The sequence below is a fragment of the Vanellus vanellus genome (genome assembly GCF_965231255.1).
Source record: "Vanellus vanellus genome assembly, chromosome: 2".
Classification (NCBI taxonomy): domain Eukaryota; kingdom Metazoa; phylum Chordata; class Aves; order Charadriiformes; family Charadriidae; genus Vanellus; species Vanellus vanellus.
Genome location: NC_138906.1, coordinates 1,193,327 through 1,207,905, shown reverse-complemented (window position 1 = coordinate 1,207,905; position 14,579 = coordinate 1,193,327). Strand labels below are relative to the sequence as shown.

At 44.5% G+C, this 14,579-nt stretch overlaps 1 protein-coding gene across 2 annotated transcripts in view; it reads right to left on the bottom strand.

The window, feature by feature from the left end:
* Positions 1 to 14,579, bottom strand: part of SMARCC1 (SWI/SNF related BAF chromatin remodeling complex subunit C1) — a gene marked incomplete at its 5' end in the record, with an annotated part of 98,160 nt that overhangs the window by 43,089 nt on the left and 40,492 nt on the right. For both annotated transcript variants that reach the window (XM_082499285.1, XM_082499286.1), the window contains 4 exons: positions 5,993 to 6,052; positions 8,282 to 8,395; positions 8,715 to 8,868; positions 9,527 to 9,640. In XM_082499285.1, the coding sequence (XP_082355411.1) occupies positions 5,993 to 6,052; positions 8,282 to 8,395; positions 8,715 to 8,868; positions 9,527 to 9,640 (442 nt within the window). The remainder of the gene's footprint in view (positions 1 to 5,992; positions 6,053 to 8,281; positions 8,396 to 8,714; positions 8,869 to 9,526; positions 9,641 to 14,579) is intronic.

Below are 14,579 nucleotides of genomic sequence, written 5' to 3'. Positions count from 1 at the left end.
TGGCTACTCCGGGGCAAAAAAATACCCCTACTTTATGCAAAAAAGATTTTCAATGGTAGTTATTTTGGCAATGGAACAATAAATCAGGAACAGGCAACTATTTAAAATCCTATTTTTTTCTGGTAGCAAAATTATTCTGCTGAAGGAATACGACCATCTCACTGGGACATCAGGTTAAATTTAAACCACAGGGGTCATCGCATGAGTTTTGTGCTGTTACTGTATCAAAAAAGAATTGTCAGAAGATTTGGGATTTACTAATAATATTTGCATAGTCAGAGTTTCCCCATTTTGCTTTCACATGAAAAGCTTTACAAAGTGAGTTTACTTATCCTACCAAGTCTCGCCAATTCTTTTCATTCCCAGAACCACTCCCCCCAAGGGCACTCTTGTGTCCTCTCATTTATGGCTAAACACATGACGCTCTTTGGGGCAGGAACAGTCTTTATTTCACACATATGTACCACCTATGACGGTGAGTTTTTAGATCCAACAGATGTTACGAAAGTGAAACAGCATCAAACCAATATACCAGGGGAACAAAAAGGAAAATATATTCCTTATCATGAAGTCAGAAAAGATCAGTTCTCCCGCAACCGGTAACCAGTCTGATTTTTGTTAAGCATTCAGGTTAACAAGTCATTATTATGTAGATAAGCCACCTGATAAAAGTAGGAAATTCAGATTAAATCAAAGATTTTATAATTCAGAATTTCAGTTGTTTTAAAGTTACTTAAGAGAAGTCTCAAGAAAATAATTTAATGACAATGAGCTACTGAAGTCATAGAATAGAATCACAGAATCATTTAGGTTGGAAAAGACCTTTATGATCACCAAGTCCAACAGTCTGCACTGGTATTTTACAAACGAACAAATCAGTACTGTAAAATCCCGAAGTGGTGGCCTAATAGAATATTATCCCTTAACGAGCTTTTTTTTTTTTTTCCTGAAAACTGTTTATTTCAGTTGTTTGAGCATGTGGACAGCAAGCAATGAGAGCTGAAGTATCCTGAACTGTCAAATTTCACATTTCTGACATCGCTAACAGTCCAAGTCACCTAGAAGAAGAGAAAGCAGTGTGACTTCTTGGCCAAATATGTTAAAGCTGAAAATGAAACTGGGATCGACAACTGAAAGGCGTATCAGAAGATACAATCATAGAATAGAATTGCTGAGGTTGGAAGCGACCTTTAAGATCGTCAAGTCCAACCATTAACCTACCCTGACAAAACCACTTCTAAACCATGTCCCCAAGTACCACCTCTGCCCTTTTTTTAAACACCTCCAGGGATGGCAAATCCACCCCCTCCCTGGGCAGCCTCTTCCAGTGCTTCACAACCCTTTTGGTGAAGAAATATTTCCTAATATCCAATCCAAACCTCACCTGACATAACTTGAACCCATTTCTTCTCGTCCTATCACCTGTCACCAGGGAGAAGAGGTCGGCTCCCACCTCTCCACCCCCTCCTTTCAGGTACTTGTAGAGGGCGAGAAGGTCTCCCCTCAGCCTCCTCTTCTCCAGGCTGAACACCCCCAGGGCCCTCAGTTGTTCCGCATAAGATTTGTGCTCCAGACCCCTCACCAGCTTTGTAGCCCTTCTCTGGACACACTCCAACACCTCAATGTCCTTCTTGTAGTGAGGGGCCCAAAACTGAGCACAGCACTCGAGGTGGGGCCTCACCAGTGCCCAGTACAGGGGAAGGATCACTGCCCCAGTCCTGCTCACCACACTGTTGCTGACACAGGCCAGGATGCTGTTGGCCTTCTTGGCCACCTGAGCACACTGCTGGCTCATATTCAGCCGGCCGTCCATCAACCCCCCCAGGGCCTTTTCCACCAGGCAGCTTTCCAGCCACTCTGCCCCACACCTGTAGCGCCCATGGGGTTGGTGTGACACAAGGGCAGGGCCCGGCACTTGGCCTGGTTGAACCTCGTACCTCGGCCCATCGGTCCGGCCTGTCCAGATCCCTCTGCAGAGCCTTCCTGCCCTCCAGCAGGTCAACATGCCCACCTAGCTTAGTGTCATCTGTGAACTTACTGAGGGTAAGTACTTCTGAAAACAGTAATACTAGAGGTCTGAGCAAGGGTGGTAAACACCTTCCTATTTATCTGTTTGAGTTGCAGATCCCATTTTCATTATGTTTTTAGCCAAGAAGTAAAGCTTTTTTTTTTTTTTTTTTTACTTAAACTATGCTTACCCTACAACAAACAAAGGTAACTCGCTTCTGCATCGCTCACAGCTCATGGTCCTCAACCTGGGAAGGGACACTTCCACATAACAAGTTTTTATATATATATATATATATGTATATATTAAATTTGTGCATTCAGAAGACATTCATAGAATCCTAGAATGGTTTAGGTTGGAAGGGACCCTTAAAGACCATCTCGTTGCACCCCCCTGCCCTGGGCAGGGACACCTCCCACCAGCCCAGGTTGCTCCCAGCCCCGTCCAACCTGGCCTTGAACACCTCCAGGGATGTGGCAGCCACAGCTTCTCGGGGCAACCTGCGCCAGAGGCTCACCGCCCGCACAGCCAAGAATTTCTCCCTTAAATCTCGTCTCAATCTCCCCTCTTCCAGTGTCAAACCATCACCCCTCGTCCCATGGCTCCCCTCCCTGATCCAGAGTCCCTCTCCAGCTCTCCTGGAGCCCCTTTAGGGACTGGAAGGGGCTCAACGGTCTTCCCTTTATTCACCTCCAGGACTATATGTAAACCAGTCTTCTTCATCAACACTAAAACATTTTTTAAAAAATCCAGGAGTTCCTGAACATACTGTTTTCTTCACAGCAGTTCTGGAGGAAAAGTGTTTTAGCTTATGTTTTCGCTGCAAAAACACTATGAGAATTCTTCCAAGACTAAGTAATCTACCTGAAGGGGACCCTTGGGCATAGCATGGAGGGTGAAGGTCAGTCAGGGAAAAAATGTAAGCTGAATAACACTTTCAAAGATGTGGAAGTAGACTAAGGAAAAGGACAGAGGAGTTAAAGCCAGGAGTGTTCGAAATCCCACAGGCACTGAAAAAAAAAAAAAAAAAAAAAAAAAAACAGAGAAAAAAGAGAAAAAAGACCAAGTTGGCTGCAACGGGTAGAGCTTTTTAGCCCCCTGATCTGAAAGCGATTTAAGCCTTACCCAGCTGAAGTTTTAAGTTTCTCTCTCTCAAAGCTACCTCTCACTGCCCTCAATTGGGCGGGGAGCAGGGAAGAAACCCCAGTATACCTCCAGATATACTGGGTGGGAAGAACAGGGTCTTCTGAGGGAACCCTCCCTCAAAACACTGGGTGTAAGATTCGCTGGGCAGACTACGGGAACGCTGTGCTCCAGCAGAGCTTAGCTGGATGGGAAGAACAATACAGGAACTGTTGAAGACCAGAAGTGAGACAACGTGAAGGGTTTTGAAAGCTCAATGGAAAGAGTAAGTTGGTTTGGGAACGAACAAAGGGCAGACTCCATCGGACAGCCTGGTCCACACCGCAGGAATCAACAGTCCCTAACTGCTTACCAACCGTTCTCCTGACCTCCGTCTGATCTTGCCCAAGCGTCTAAAGAAACGAGAAACTGCTTAGTTCACTAGGTCACACTCACGGGGAAATATTTATTCAACATTCAACCTTCATTTCCCTTTCCCTAATGCCATCTCAGTGCTCTGAGTTATGTGTCACTGTCTATCCATTTTTAATCACGCCAGCATATTAGATCAGCTTTGCTCTTCGTGGCCATGGAGGGTTTTATTTTTTTGCTCATTCTCTTTCATTGCTTGTTATTTTTCTGCTAGACCAACTATCTCTCACAATAGTTGTCTTTACTATAAATAGTTGAAAATGCACTTAACTATGCAAGAATAGTGCTCCATGGAGATGCAGAGCAGCAGCGTGGCAGGGAAGATGATTCTGGGAGGGAAATGGTATTTCCTCCCCTCAATTCATTCAGTCAACAGGCGGAAGGACAATAATTATTTTAGATTAGATTTATTCTTTGGAACTTCACTGCATATATATTTGCCCAAAGCTACCCTGAGGATTTAATTGGACTGAGCTGGCTTGTTATAGCTGAATTACTTATGCTTGAACTGATATACTCTTTACTGATTTATTCATAGGTTAAATCCACGAAGAATGAAGAACAAAAACATTATTAATTTAAACTCACATTAAATAAAATGGTAATCTCAAGACTTAGGGGGTTTTTGGTTTGTTTTTTAAAACAAAGAAGAAAGTGTCATCTGGATTATTTCATTAGGCTACTACTTACTATGTATGACCATAAGATACAAACATACAGAAGAATGAATTTTAAATATTAACACTAGTAAGCGAAGAAGCCGGTGTATCAAAATATTATTGTTTCTCCATACAGGAATGCCATGAAAGCCATCTTAGCTGTTTTCACCCTATAAGCAAAATTTTTTCCACATGCCAATAGAAAAATATCAGCTAAACAGAGCATATCAACCTAACATTAAAAAAAAAAAAAATCTCTATTGCCTATTTGATGAACACACTTCTGTATCTGTGAAGGGTGAACCACAGTACGCTGCTGAGTAGGCACTTTGGCTAGCGCAGAAAAGACGCCACACAGAAGTTGAGTATTGTTCGGGACCGTCAAGCACTGTCAAGATCCATTGTCCATGATTTTCCTTATGAAATTAACTTCTCAATAGGTTTACTGACACATGTAAAGACAAAAAAGCCGGAACAATCACGCAACGGCAGTCTGGTTTAAGCTCTCTCTGCAAGTAAAAACAAACACACACATCCCCCCAAACCGGAATTCTTATACTGAACCCTGAATTACCTAAAAGGAAAAAAAAATTAACCACCCAACCTCTACATCAAGAAAATGTTCCTGTATAGGAAAGCTAGGTAGATGAGAATTTCTTTATAGAAAGCAGCAGCATGTTAATTATTTCAGGCCGCTGAGATTCCCCTTCTGACGAAGCACTACGAAACACAACACTGCCTTGATGGGAGCGTGAAAGACTGGAACATACTGCTGCAGCGCAGCCCATGCAATGGTTTGCACCCTGGACTGGAACTCCAAGAGACCTGACAATTACCACGTGGCTCAAGAGCATCAGACTAAGCAATCTGAGGACAAAGACCGGATTCTAGCGTGCTAACAGTTCTTTGACCTCATTTTTACAGTACCGATGTGATTTGAGTCATCTCGTATATATTTCTTGTAGGCTTTCAGAAAAAGAGTACATCAAGCGCAGCTATGTGGCAAAAGGAATGAGTAGATGTGTGGGATTAAAGAGACACCAAATAAAGAGCCTCTCTTCTTAGTGGCAGGAGACAGGAAAATAACTCATCTGTTTGTTAACTATTTTTAACTTCAAAAACTAGTGGTCTCCCCTTAACGTGCTACGGCACAGCCAGGAACCTTTACATATATCAGAATTTCAAAATATTCACCTTAGTGGCAGGTAAACCATAACTTGAAGGGCATTTACTTCATACTGTTCGTAATTTCTGGTAATGAAATGACCTCTCTGCACGATCTGTTCTTGAGTTGATGCAAATGTTCTTAAACACTTAATTTCTGGTTCCCAGATACAAGTCGGATAGAATTGAACCTTAAAGTACATGGAGCTCCTCCAGTACGCAGATGTTACTGCCATCTCTTTTTAGTACTAACATTCTCGTAGCCATGATAAAAGACATAATAAGAAATATATATAAGAAGAGAAATAAAGAAATACGTTTTGGAGGGAGAGCTGTAACCTTTAACCAGTTCAAAAGCAATAACCACAACAGACAAAGGCAGCGGTTTATACACAGATACTCAACCACCCCTCTCCTCCAGCTACACCAGTTGGGTCTCGAGATTGCTTCCCAGTATAAACTCTGCTTTGCCATCCCAGTTTCTGTAAAAGCATGCAGTTGTCATCTAACCCCACTTCAAAAAAAATTTTAACATATATGTAGATTTTTAAAGCAGGTAATATCCTGCATGTTTTGGTTTCCTAGCCCCCACCCTCCATGAACTTACTTCTAATAGCAGCAGCGTCTCCTGTTCTGTCCATTCTCTTCCAGCACTTGCACCTTTACTCTACAAAAGACAGCGGAAAAAAAAAGTGAAATACGGGTCTTTTTGCACAGAACTTTTTAGAAGAAAACATTAAGAAAGAAAGGGGAAGAATCTGTTATTTAGTCTCCTCAAACACATACCTTTCACAACCTTCCGACTACAGCTAACCAACCCCTGGTCATCTCCTACAGTGGTTCTGTTCACATGATTCACTCACGTAGCTGAGGCACACAGGTGACATTCCCGCAGCCTCTGCGGAGGATGGGGGTTACAGATCCCACCTCCCCAACACGTCTCGGAGAACCTGCAACTCCTCTTTCATTCCAAGCTAAAGCAAAGTCACTTGGTACTTTTTTTTTTTTCTCCTGGCTTCCAGCTATCTGTGCCTGCACATCCAGCAAACAGAAAAGAGGATTCTCCTGAATCATAAAGACCCGTAGGAGTGCTGATGGCATTCTGGTCAGCTTGACTTTGGCCAGTAAAATTAAGCCATGAACAGGGCAGTTTACACAACGCGTTCTACAGCTCACACCACAGGACAGCAGCAGCCGACAGGCACGGGGGAATCTCTAACCCCCTCACCAGCTGCCGTACGGCCGAAGGAGGGTGCTGGTCCTTGAGGAGACCGTATCACTCAATTCGGGCAAACCTGGGATTCTCTCAGCTTAAAGGGCACCTTTCTCGAGGGAACGGGGCTTTCGTCAACCTAACTTTAGTCCCCATTAAACCTCTGCTTCCAAGGCAGACAGGCTGCACTGTGTAAGGTGCGTGCTGGTCCAAAAAAAACCCAGTTCATCTAGCTAAGAGTTCATCAGTAACTCTGTAAATAAATAAGAAGTCTTTCCAAGTGAGATGAGCTATCTGAAAAGACAGAGTAATTACAGCAAGATAATCTGCATATTTAGCCATGGCTTGGTCCAAGGGTTGCTGCTCCCAATTCTATACCTCGTGGTTAACTCCTGAAGTTTCCTAAAAGTTACAAAACTTTTGCTGAAAACTTCCCCTTCCATGATTACAAACGCCCTAACCCATTACATGTCAAATAAAGGCAAAAGCAGCTTGTCACCCGCTTATGAAGTAGTGAAGAACCTTATCTGGATTGGAGGTCTCTGTGCAAGACCAGACCAAAAGGAAAAGGGTATTTAGGATAGATAAATCTGTCCTATCTCAAGATGCATTTCAAACACATCATTAACCCAGAGAGAGCATTAATCAAAGTGAGTCATCCAGCAGCTGATCAGTTCTCAAACAGGCTGGTATGAACAGCCAAAAAAGCAACTGCCACACATAAAGCAAAAAGGAAAATCAACTTCTGCAAACAAATCTGCTCAAGTTCATTGGTATAGATGCTTGTAAACAGAACCAGAGGCTAGAACCAGTAAAAGATTTATGAATTTGGTAAATATTTACAACTCCCTAAACTAAGTGAAAAAGTCACTCCATGAAACGTGATATGGAAGGAGGCTCTATAAATAAATCCTCATCTCTTGTGTTTTGGGTTTGTTCGTTTTTTTTTTTTAAATACTTATGATCTCTTGAGAGAATAAACACTACTTCAGAAACCAATTACATGGAGTTGGGCTGAGATCAGCCCAAGAGAGGCACTAATCAGCAGAACACTGCAGACTTCCAGACTGAAGGCTGTGCTGAAGGAGTAACGTGGTATTCTTCTGCAGTAGTCCCAAGTGCCATCAGGTACACACGCAGCTATCGGGCAGCAGGAGTTAAAAGCAACAGGTTATGGAATTACTGACATCACGGCAATGATATCTCAAAACTTTCACTATCCAACACAACACATTGCAACAACAGGGCCAAAACAGCCCCTGCAAAGGTTTTGTGACACCTTTTGTAATTAAGTAACTTTCTAGTTCTCTCCGTCTTGAAAACCCCACTCAGACTTGGAAAATGGGATAGTTAAAGACCCTCCTGAAAGACCTCAGTTTCTGTATTGAATTACTGGACAGTCTGTTGATTCTGAACCATTCAGGTGAAATATGCAATAACATAACAAGAGTTCAGTGTCTGAAGACTGACGGTATTGACTGGTTTGGAACAGGTACAGGTCTTTATTTCTACAAACTCAGATATCCAACACAACTGTGTATTGTAGTGTCCTACACTGCAACAGAATAAATCTAAAATAGTAACGTAAGAGTAACGTAAGTCATCTCAATGTCATCTAGCGGAGGACACTTGAGAAGAAACTTCAATAGAAGGTGCAGGGGAAAACAATGCCAAGATGCTTGCCTTTGCTAAAGTCTTCTTTGAGTAAATGTCGGTGCGAAGTCCAAAGTTCTGCAGATCAGTAGGCTTCTCTTTGTTTTTCTCAGGAAAACTCAACATCTGCTGAGCAGCTGGAACCTGTGAACAAACGTTACAAGAGAACGGTGAGAGAGGCAGGAATTGAAAGTTATTCAAGGTTTTCAGACCAACGTTAAACAGAACACGGATGGAGCAAAGACGCTGAATATGAGTCTACAGAGATGACTTTACGTAGCATCACCTGCATTCAGTGCTAGCAGAACTGTTCTAGAGATTCGAACTACCTGAAACTCTCAACCTAGACGGGCAAAAAAAGTGAACATTTCATCAAATTGTGCTCAAGTTATTCTACCGAGCTGTTAAATGACACTGACTGGAGCTCAGGCGAAGACACGTTAGTGCAACCTGTGGGGCTCACCTGCGGAGTGCGGATATGGAGAGGCATAAGTCCAGAGGGCGTATCAGCCAAGACATTGAAGTGAGGAGTAGGAGGAGGGCCCATTGCCATGGGACGGCTTTCTGGGTCCACTTGGTAGTTAATGAGACCCCACTGCTCCAGGAAAGCATGCACTCTGTGAAACAACGTGACAAATGACAATCTTCAGAACGAAAGCTTTGCTTATGTTTGGGATTGCGGAAAGGAGACAGCAAAAGAAGTTTATGTTTCTGGATCGAACAAAGATGCAGAATCTTCTATTACCCTTCACAAATCATGAACAGCAATACAAATCACACCGCACGAGCTTTGTGCGGACTTGACTGCACTTCAGCATGTTGTGTAAAACAAAATGCGACATTTTTGGTTATAGATAACAGGAAGTAACTTAATTAAGGACAAAGGCAAAGCAAAGCTAGGGCTGCACACACGGAGCCATTTGCAGACAATGTACGGACTGTGAGGGTGGCACAACCATAAAACTGACATGACTGAGCTGCAAAACTGCAATTTCTGAAAACACTCCACATACTTACTAAAGAGTAGAACCTAAAAAATCATAAATTAAGATCCAAACTCTGTAGGCATGGTTCAGCAAGCAGACAGAGTATTATAACTAAAGAATAGCATAAAGTAGTCTGGTTACTGAAGAAGTAGGGAAACCGCTGCTGAAGAACAGTGCGATGGCTTTTGTCCACCCTGCGCTGTCACGCTGCAGCACTTCCATTTCTAATGCAGCTCCTATTTCCTTTTGTTAAAGCGAAGGCGGTGGCTGAAAGACCCATAGCTCTTACCTCATGACGGCGCACACATCTCCAGTCAGATTCCTCCTGCAGGCCGTGCTGGTCAAGTACTCTTGAGGGTTTAAGCGATAGGTGTCAATCATGAAATTGCGGTAAGCCAGGTATCTGGAAGACAATTGATAGGTAGTTCATGTACGCCGATGTCTAACAAAGTTTAGAATATGTATTTTAGGATTTACCTTCTCCAGACACCTGTATTAGTGACAAGCAAAGACCAACAGATATTTTTTATTGCTGAAATTTAAGAATCAAAAGGAATCGGTAAGTAGAATTTATTTTTATATACCGAATACAACCCATCTCTTCCAGATTGTTTCAGTCTGGATTTTATCTGTGTTTGGATTAGCAGTACACTGAAGCATACTTAAATTGCAAATCACGCAAGCAGCTGCTGTAGCTTGGTCACCAACCAAATTCTCGTGCAACAGACTACTAGCTGCTGAAAAAAAATTCATGGCTCCTGGTCTTCTCATGGCAACAGGCAAAATAATCTTTGTCAATCCCCTCTGTGAGCCCGGAAGGAAAACAACTGTGCAGAAAACCAGAAGTAGCACGCTGGATGGAACGCTACTGTTTCTACATGTGGACTTAACGCATAAAAAGAACAGTAAGGAAAGGTTAGAGAACAGCAAAATGGAGAAGACAAGATCTTCGAAAAGCAGAGGGCCAGAGCCCAGAAGCCAGCCCAGCGCTCCCCACCCGCTGAGCTGGGAACAGATAACGCAGAAGCGACCCCTGTGAGAGTCCCATATTTCAGCGCACAACAGTCCAAGTACGCAGGTTTGGGGTTCAGCCCATTTGCTGCACCATAGATAGTGCTTCGCTGTCTCTTCCAGTATTTTCAGTAAGTTTCTGGAATGTACTAATGCTTTCTAACACAAGGTGTTCGGAAAAAAGTAAACTACCATAAAATTATTGCCACTCCTGTTCTTTAGATGGAACAAAACCAATCTGCCAAATACGAGTGAGTATCCTAGGCGAAGGCGTGTTCAGAACAGTGTATTATAAGCAGATTTCTGCCTTTGGGAAATTCAAGATGAGGATGTCTCCTATGCAGTGTGCAGAAGCAGCGAATAACCAAAAATATAAATCATAGAGAGATGGAACAGCAATGCCTTTCACAGGCAAGACATAAGCAGACAGATGCTGCAAGTACACGTTCCTGCCAAAACCCCCCATCTTCACTCTGACCAAATTATATATGAAACTTGCTGAGAAAAAGTTACGGGACTAGGTGTTGGGGACCTCCATGATGAACGTTTGGTAGGCAAGAAACAAAAAGGGAGCTTCTTCCATAGAGGAATATTCAGAAACACTTCTGAATGCTCCCGGAGAGAACTGGGTTACCACCTGCTCAAGGATAGGTACTTTAAAGCAGTCTTGGCTGTAGAAATCACTTTAATATTTATTAGTTATGGTCATGTTACTAGGTGAAGAGAGAAGCCTAAGACAGAATCAACCCTAAAGTTTATCCCAAAAGGAATCTGTTTTCGACAATGACACAACTCATCAGCTAAAACTTGTCAACTGCGAGAAAGATAAGTCAACTAACATTTAGTTAAAATCCCTCTGAAGACAGAAACCACCCCCCAAGCAGTACTGTCACGAGAATGAACCTGCGTGAGCTTTTGAAACACCGTATTTTGTTTGGCCTGAAAACTGAGCTGGAGGCAAGACATCTCCATTCAGGAAGATGTTTCCATTTTATTTAAAAAGAAAACACAAAGCCAAGACCATGTGCTACTTCTACAATCCCTAAATGGCAACAGAAATGCATTTCTAGGATAACATCAGGATTGGGAGGAGTCCCTGATTTGCTCCACTCCTGGGCAATAACCAGAAGCAGCTCACGGATGAGTATCAGGAGACCCGATGTTTTGATGTCAAGTGAAAAAGGAAGCGTGGGGTTACATGTGATGACCACATCAATGGCAAATATGAAACAGAAACATCCTTTCCCAATTCAGTCTTTGCGGTCTTAGACGCTAAGTCCTAGAAACTCCAAAACAAAAATATGCTGAATAGTAAAACCTACAGAGCAAAGATAGTGTCAAATCCATTTTGGAGCAAACGCATTTTGGAATCACTATAATGCAACGACAGTTACCTCTGCAACTCAGACACATAGAGAAGTCGCATGTAAAGACTAGAGATTGAAAATCATTCAAGGGTACCTGCCAGGGACTTCAAGAGGTCTCTAAGTCAATCTCCCACTCAAACCATGGTCAGCACTGAATTTTGCCCAGGTTGCATAGGGCTTTGTCCAGCAAGGCCTGAAAGACTCCAAGGAAGAACATTTCCAACTTCCCAGGGCCCCATCCCAGTGCTTCATCTTTTTCCAAGTTAAAAATGTCCCTTATATCAAGACAGAACTTGCTGTGTTTCAGTTTGACTTATTTTTCTCCCACCACACACCTCAAGAATGGGCCTGGCAGCATCTTCTCAGTAACCGCCTTGTGCATTGAGCAACTGCTGTAAGATCTCCCAATCCTTCTCTTCCCGAGACTGAAAAACCTTAGTTTCTAATTTCTACGTCAGTACTAGATCAGAAGCCTCACAAAATATCGTTCATGCCTGAGCAGAGGAGATTCAAGCTCAAGAATGCTTTCCCGGAAGTCTGCCTTGCTGACCTGCCAGAAGAGCAATGTGGGATGATGTTACCACTATCATTTGGACAAAGTGTTCAACATCTTTGTCGGCGACATGGACAGTGGGGTCGAGTGCACCCTCAGCAAGTTTGCCAATGATACCAAGCTCTTTAGCAAGGCAGACATGCTGGAGGGGAGGGATGCCATCCAGAGGGACCTGGACAGGCTGCAGAGGTGGGCCCAAGCCAACCTCATGCAGTTCAACAAGGCCAAGTGCAAGGTCCTACATCTGGGCCGGGGCAATCCCAAGCACAAATCCAGGCTGGGCGGGGAATGGCTGGAGAGCAGCCCTGAGGAGAAGGCCCTGGGGGTGCTGATTGACGAGAAGCTCAGCATGAGCCGGCAGTGGGCGATCGCAGCCCAGAAGGCCAACCGTATCCTGGGCTGCATCAGAAACGTGGCCAGCAGGGCGAGGGAGGGGATTCTGCCCTTCTACTCTGCTCTGGTGAGACCCCACCTGGAGTACTGCCTCCAGCTCTGGAGTCCCCAACAGAAGAAGGACATGGACCTGTTGGAGTGTGTCCAGAGGAGAGCCACGAGGATGATCCGAGGGCTGGAGCACCTCTCCTATGAGGAGAGGCTGAAAGAGTTGGGGCTGTTCAGCCTGGAGAAGAGAAGGCTCCGGGGAGATCTTCTTGCAGCCTTCCAGTCCCTAAAGGGGGCCTACAGGAGAGCTGGGGAAGGACTTTTTACTGGGGCATGTAGCAATAGGACGAGGGAGAATGGCTTTAAACTGGAAGAGGGCAGGTTCAGATTGAATATTAGGAAGAAGTTTTTCACTTTGAGGGTGGTGAGGCACTGGCCCAGGTTGCCCAGAGAGGTTGTTGAGGCCCCATCCCTGGAGGTGGTCAAGGCCAGGTTGGACGTGGCCTTGGACAACCTGGTCAGGTGGGAGGTGTCTCTGCCTATGGCAGGGGGGTTGGAACTCGATCTTCAAGGTCCTTTCCAACCTAAACCATTCTATGATTCTTTGAAATGTTCATAGAATAGTTTGGGTTGGAAGGGACCTTAAAGATATCTCATTCCAACCCCCTGCCCTGGGCAGGGACACCTCCCACCAGCCCAGGTTGCTCCAAGCCCCGTCCAACCTGGCCTTGAACACCTCCAGGGATGGGGCAGCCACAGCTTCTCGGGGCAACATGCGCCAGGGGCTCACCACCCGCAGAGCCAAGAATTTCTTCCTCAGATCTCACCTAAATCTCCCCTCTTCCAGTGTAAAGCCATTCCCCCTCGTCCCATGGCTCCCCTCCCTCATCCAGAGTCGCTCTCCTGGAGGCCCTTTAGGCACTGGAAAGGGCTCGGAGGTCTCCCCGGAGCCTTCTCCTCTCCAGGCTGACACCCCCACCTCTCCCAGCCTGTCCTCCCAGCAGAGGGGCTCCAGCCCTCCCAGCAGCTCCGGGGCCCCCTCTGGCCCCGCTCCACCAGCTCCATGTCTCTCCTGCGCTGAGGCTCCCGAGCTGGAGGCAGCACTGCAGGGGGGTCTCCCCAGAGCAGAGCAGAGCGCAGCAGAGGGGCACAATCCCCCCCTCGCCCTGCTGGCCACGCTGCGGGGGATGCAGCCCGGGATGCCGGGGGCTCGCTGGGCTGCCAGCGCACATTGCCGGCTCAGGGACAGCTTTGCACCCCCCAGTAGCCCCAAGTCCTTCTCGGCAGGGCTGCTCTTCTTGTTGTGTATGAAAAATGCACAGCTTTGCTGACGTTAAGACAATGTACTGAGAAGACACCTCAAATGCTTCATGTAGACGTTAATAAAAAAAAAAACAACTGGTTCAAAATCCCCCAAAGCTGCTTTGCAGCTAGACCAAGATTTGACACCACGATAAAGTGAACACAGCGAGCCCAGTTCCACTGTCCAGGTCGACAAGCATACAGTGGTTTGCAAATTTATGATTTTTGTTGTGAACGCTCACGTTTTAGGACTATAATTTTAATATAAACAAGCACACTGTTCAAAAGCTTGATGTTGACCACCTTCCTTTAATCAATCACCTTTCAAGATTGCTCTGAATAACTGAATTTACTGTTATAACAAAAAATTCTCAGAGAAGGGGAGGTGTGCGGTATACTTTTACTAATGCACATAACAAGCCTTGCAGTAGATTCTCAAAGTAAGCATTTGATGCAAAATCAGCAGCTTATCTCATTACATTGCTAAGTCAGATCAAAAGTTATCATGTATGATAAAAACTGCAATACCTCAAGTCAATAATCGGCTTTTTTTTTTTTTATTTTATTTTAAGCAGCTTCAGGGAAGCTGTTTAAACAACTGCATGTGTATAACTTAAGTTTGGCAGTAGACTCCAGATCGCACAAGGAGACGAGACAGGTACAAACTGGATCTAAATTCAACCGTGAGAACTCCACTTAGATTTAATAGGCATGTCCAGAATTAAACT